This window comes from Malania oleifera, chromosome 4, assembly GCF_029873635.1.
Source record: "Malania oleifera isolate guangnan ecotype guangnan chromosome 4, ASM2987363v1, whole genome shotgun sequence".
Taxonomy (NCBI): Eukaryota; Viridiplantae; Streptophyta; class Magnoliopsida; order Santalales; family Ximeniaceae; genus Malania; species Malania oleifera.
The window spans coordinates 86374344-86379665 of NC_080420.1; the positions used below are offsets into that span (position 1 = coordinate 86374344).

The 5322-nt window shown below is 34.7% G+C and overlaps 1 protein-coding gene across 1 annotated transcript; it reads left to right on the forward strand.

Moving 5' to 3' along the window:
• Positions 1-656: 656 nt before the first annotated feature.
• LOC131153857 (serine carboxypeptidase-like 20) lies at positions 657-4998 on the forward strand. The gene is made up of 14 exons (XM_058106307.1): positions 657-808; positions 968-1113; positions 2215-2291; positions 2432-2554; positions 2709-2811; positions 2881-2918; positions 3033-3134; positions 3425-3505; positions 3736-3972; positions 4164-4226; positions 4318-4433; positions 4602-4715; positions 4786-4831; positions 4915-4998. Exons 1-14 carry the CDS (start codon positions 657-659, stop codon positions 4996-4998), a joined length of 1482 nt encoding a protein of 493 aa, XP_057962290.1.
• The last annotated feature ends 324 nt before the right edge of the window (positions 4999-5322 follow it).

Below are 5322 nucleotides of genomic sequence, written 5' to 3' on the forward strand. Positions count from 1 at the left end.
AGCATGAATCATTACAGAGCACATTCAATGTCATTGAGGAAGTATGGAATTTAAATAAGAATGTAGATTAGAGTGTTAGTAAAGTAAATTAAAATATTTTAAAATGTGGTCTATAAACACATTGAGCATAAAAGTAATGATTAAAAATGTGATTTATAAATAATATTTTTGCTAATAAACATATGATCTGCATTAGCTAATAAGATTTCACAAATTAATGCGAATACACGACACATCTCACATTGCACCTTTTTTAGCCTAAATCATGTATTTGCTGCAACTTGGTTGTAAAAGGTATTGCTTAATTTTAGCATTAACTGAAAAGCACATAAACCATAGTCTTTGTAGATGTCTTAATAAGTCTCTTGCTTAGCTTAGGCACATGACTCCACATTAACCCCAATGCCAATATATACCCATGTTTGGCTTGTGCTCTTCCCAAGATTCATTCGCAAGCCTGTCCTTTTTAATTTGTGCAAGTGCATCATTTTCATTTCCCATTTTCTATTTTCCTTCTCATTCTCTCTCAATTCGTTCCTTTATTCTCTGACATCTCTCTCTCTCTCTCTCTCTCTCTCTCTCCCTCTCTCTCTCGCTCGCTCTCTTTGTATATATATATATGTCACGAATATCATAAAAATTTTACGTATAAGACCATGCGTAAAGCCTTGTGTGAGTTTTTGTTTTGCAGTATTTTGACATTTGTCATACTTTGGGATGCCTTTATCGTGGAAGGAGCTCCACAAGGATCTCAAATCACAAACATTCCTAGCTTCAAAGGCACTTTACCCACCAAACATTACTCAGGGTAATTAAGCCTAAAGTATTCATATATATAATACTCTCTCTCTCTCTCTCTCTCTCTCTCTCTCTCTCTGTATATATATATATATATATATATATATATATATATATATATATATATGGTTGTGATATTTTGGATTTTGTCACATGGATTTGTTTGAAGGTATGTGACCATTGATGGGAACGCGGTGAAAAAACTTTTCTATTACTTTGTTGAGTCAGAAGAGAATCCAAAGATTGATCCCCTTGTTCTTTGGCTTAATGGTGGACCTGGTTGCTCCAGTTTTGGCGGATTTGTTTATGAACATGGTATATGTGTGAATATGTGTGCGTCTGTGTGTGTTTGAATTTGATGGTACACCTTTCCCAACTTGTTATTAATTATTCAATTTTGTTTGATTTCATTCTACTACTTAATCTATCATTTTTTTAGCTTTCACATTAAATTCTTAACAAATTATTTGATTAACACATGCAATAAATTATTTAGAATGCTGAACAAAATTCTTTGGCTTCCTCCATTATTTATTTTACTATCTAATTCCTTATTTCTTTTTAAAATTTATTGGTTATTGCTTCTTTAATTTAAATGAACATATAAAAATACCATGTAAAAATTGGTCATTGTTTATGCTGTCAAAATAATAATCAAAGAATTATAAAAAGAAAGAACATATATATAATAAAAAAAATTTAAAAAGAAACAAAAAAAGATTGGAGCAAGGTTGTGTCACAAACGTACGATGCTCTCTTAAAGTCAGGTCAGTCTCCCTGCATGCAAGTTTTAGGTCGATCCAACCTAAAATCAGTCATTGCCTGATGACGAGAACATTGCAATGAAGCAACCAACCTACAATATGACTAACCAATAAAGAGATGCCAGATACCAAGGAGCAACCCCACGACATAAGAGAGCCTCCGAATTAACCTCCTAAATTAGGTAAAATGTAATGAAACTCTTCTCGGTCCAAATTCGAGAGAGTGGGATGGGACCTAGACCAAAAGAAGAGGTTCGAAACACATTTAGGGTGAATTTTGGCGGCTAAGGAGGAGTAGTCCCTAAAGAATCTTTTGTTTCTTTCTTTCCAGATCTCCCAACAGACCACTCCCAATCAATATTATTGTCCATATTACATAGATATAGATAATATCATGAAGACATTTCACGCTGTTATATATATATACACATATACATGTAAAAGAGGAGGTTATACAAATATTAAGTCACATGGTAATACTTTTGAACCCATCCTGTAATTAAAGTTGTTGTTTAATATTTTATTAAATATTAATTCCAACAACAATGGCTACGATTTTTATTACATTGCATATGATCTAATTCATCGTCATCAACACCTTCAAATAGAACTCTAATTACTTGGAGAAGCAATTTAATCAAATGTCATACAGGACCATTCAACTTCCAAGCAGGAGAGACTAAAGACCAGCTCCCTACATTGCATCTTAATCCATACAGTTGGTCTAAGGTTAATAATCCATCTCTTTAATTAGAAACCCATTAATTAGCAAGCTAGTGAAAAGTAGTCAATTATATAAATGAAGTTGTTGGCCTTAATTGCCATTAGTTTCAAGTTAATTGATTATGCAATTTTTGCCTTTTACTAAGGTTTCCAACATTATTTATTTGGATTCTCCTGCTGGAGTCGGCTTCTCCTACTCGACAGATAGAAATGCTTACACTACTGGTGATGTACAAACTGCCTTGGATACACACAATTTTCTCCTTGAGGTAAAATAAAACCCGGAAATTACTATAAAATTCACCTTCCCTGAAAGTAAAAAAAAAAAAAAACCTCATGATGACTTAGATTTCAATTATGTCTATGTTGATTCTTGAGTCTGTGAGAAAATATAATTACAAGCATTTGCAAATTTGCCTTCAGTGGTTCAAAGAATACCAGGAGTTCCAAGCCAATCCATTTTACATAGCAGGAGAGTCTTACGCAGGAGTTTATGTGCCCACCCTCGCTATTGAAATAGTGAAAGGTTTGCCTATGCTAACTTGAGTGTGTCTAGAGATAACCTATAGTGTTTAACCTTTCTCCTGTCCTGTAGGAATTCAAGCTGGTGCAAAGCCCAATATCAATTTCAAGGTATGCTACTCTAGTAACTCTACATCAAATAGGTAAGTCTCAACATATACATACATGCATACATATATATATATATATATATATATATATATATATGAACTGCGTTTGACACAGGGTTACATGGTGGGAAATGCATACACGGATGACTATTTTGATGGGAATTCTTATATCCGCTTCGCACACGGGATGGCTCTAATTTCAGATGCTATTTTTGAGGTAAGTAGCTAAAAATTTTCCTCTCTCTCTCTCTCTCTCTCTCTCTCTCTCTCTCTCTCTCTCTCTCTCTCTCCTAATTTGATTATAGTTGTGATTGCATTGGCCTTGAAGGGAGTCAAAAAAATCCAACTTCTCAATCAAACATATTTGGAGAGATCTAGACATAAAAAACTTGGTTGACTCTCGTCCCTGTTGAATGCAATTAATCAATTGTTTCTAACTAAAGTCAGCTTTTCCTACCTCTCAATTGCTCTTTATTCAGTTTGAACAATGAACATGTATTGGTTCAGGATGTTCTTGCTGCTTGTGGAGCAGCCTACTACAATATTACGAGTAGAAGTTGCAAAAGACAACTTGACAAAGTTGATGCTGTAAGATGTTTTCCTGTTCACTCGTAAATTTTCTTATATAGAAAGGGAAATACAATCATTTGACTCATTTTTTTTTTAGAATACTCTTTTTTTTTTCCAAGACTCATTTGAACTTGAATAAGGAATAAGTGAAGTAGTTTTCCAAGTTCTAACAAAATAGTGGCTAACGTGCTTTTATATTTCTGTTCCCTTTTCAAAAATATTGGCTTCCCGGGATACGACTGACTCAGATTATTGATGGATTAAACCCCTACAACATCCTTGAACCTTGCTACCATAATCCAGATGCAAATGGAAATTCGAGCCTACCATCTAGCTTCAAGGAACTAGGGAGGACAGATAAGCCTCTTGGTGTGAGGAAAATAATGTCTGGTCATGCATGGCCTTTCCGAGCGCTAGTGCCGCAAGGCATTGTAACACTATGGCCTCAACTAGTTAGCAATGACAGCGCTACAGTCCCATGCGTAGTGAGTTACTCAGTTTTATACTTCATCCACTCAATTTTTCTTTTATCTTGGATATACATTTATATTTTTGTTGGATCAAATTCATATTTATGTGATAATTAAGTTTCTGTTTTTATCTTAATCTTATCCTCCGGATGGTCTCTTCTATTTTTTTTTTTTTTTTTTCTTCAAAATGGTTTAAATAACTTTAGAACGACGAGATCGCAACCAAGTGGTTGAATGATGCAGAAGTTAAGAAAGCAATTCATGCAGAGGTAAATGTCCATTTTGTATTTCCTAGCCAAAGCTAAAAGCTTTGAAAATTTACAATTTTTTGCCCTTGTTGTGCTCTTAAAAAATTTACAGAACAGTATCGATTGGGTGTTATGCACGAATAGCATAAATTACTCCCATGATACTGGAAGCATGATCGATTACCATAAAAACCTCACCACGCAAGGATACAAAGCTCTTGTATACAGGTAATTACCCTAAAGAGCTTTTACTTTTGGGACATTTGTTGTTTCTTAGATTTGGAAACACCGTACCTCATAAACCAACCTATGAAATGACATTAACTGTTCTCTATTCATTTTCATTCTTCCTTCTATTGGCCGGCCTAAATCTTTTTTGGGTTGGTGTGCATGCAGCGGTGATCATGATATGGTTGTACCATTCACGGGAAGCCAGGCATGGACTGAATCACTTGGGTTCAAAGTTAAGGATGAATGGAGGCCGTGGTGGTCAAGAGGACAAGTCGCTGGGTATACTTTACTTTCTTATTGCGCAAATTGAAGTCTTCTACATAATTAATTTCTGTTTAAAATTTTGTAGTTATATGCAAGGATACGACCACAATTTCACCTTTCTCACTATCAAGGTCTCTTCTTGAAAACCATTTCCTTTTCTTTTCTGTTGTATTAGATTGTAATGTAATATATGCTGCATATATTGCAACTGCAGGGGGCTGGGCATAACGTTCCAGAGAGCAAACCGGTGGAGTCGTTGGATTTTTATAGTCGTTGGCTAGAGGGAAAGCCAATTTGACACTCGTCACCCATATGAGTCATCGAGAATAAATGTCAGATTTATCTTTTCTTTTAATAAGAGGAAGGGAAAAATAATTACGTGTGAAGTATTTTGTGGATCGATGATGGAAAATTTTTTAACCAAACAATTATCATCACCGGGGTGAGTAGTGAGTAAATTAATTTGACCAAGTTTTCTATGGCATCCATGAAAGGGAAAATACACTAGCAATACAATACCCCACGACTAGACTAGGAGTACCCTTCTCCCTCCCAAATATTTACGTAAACATCAAACATATTTCGCTAGTGTAAGCAATAAAAATGAAACAGTAACACACTG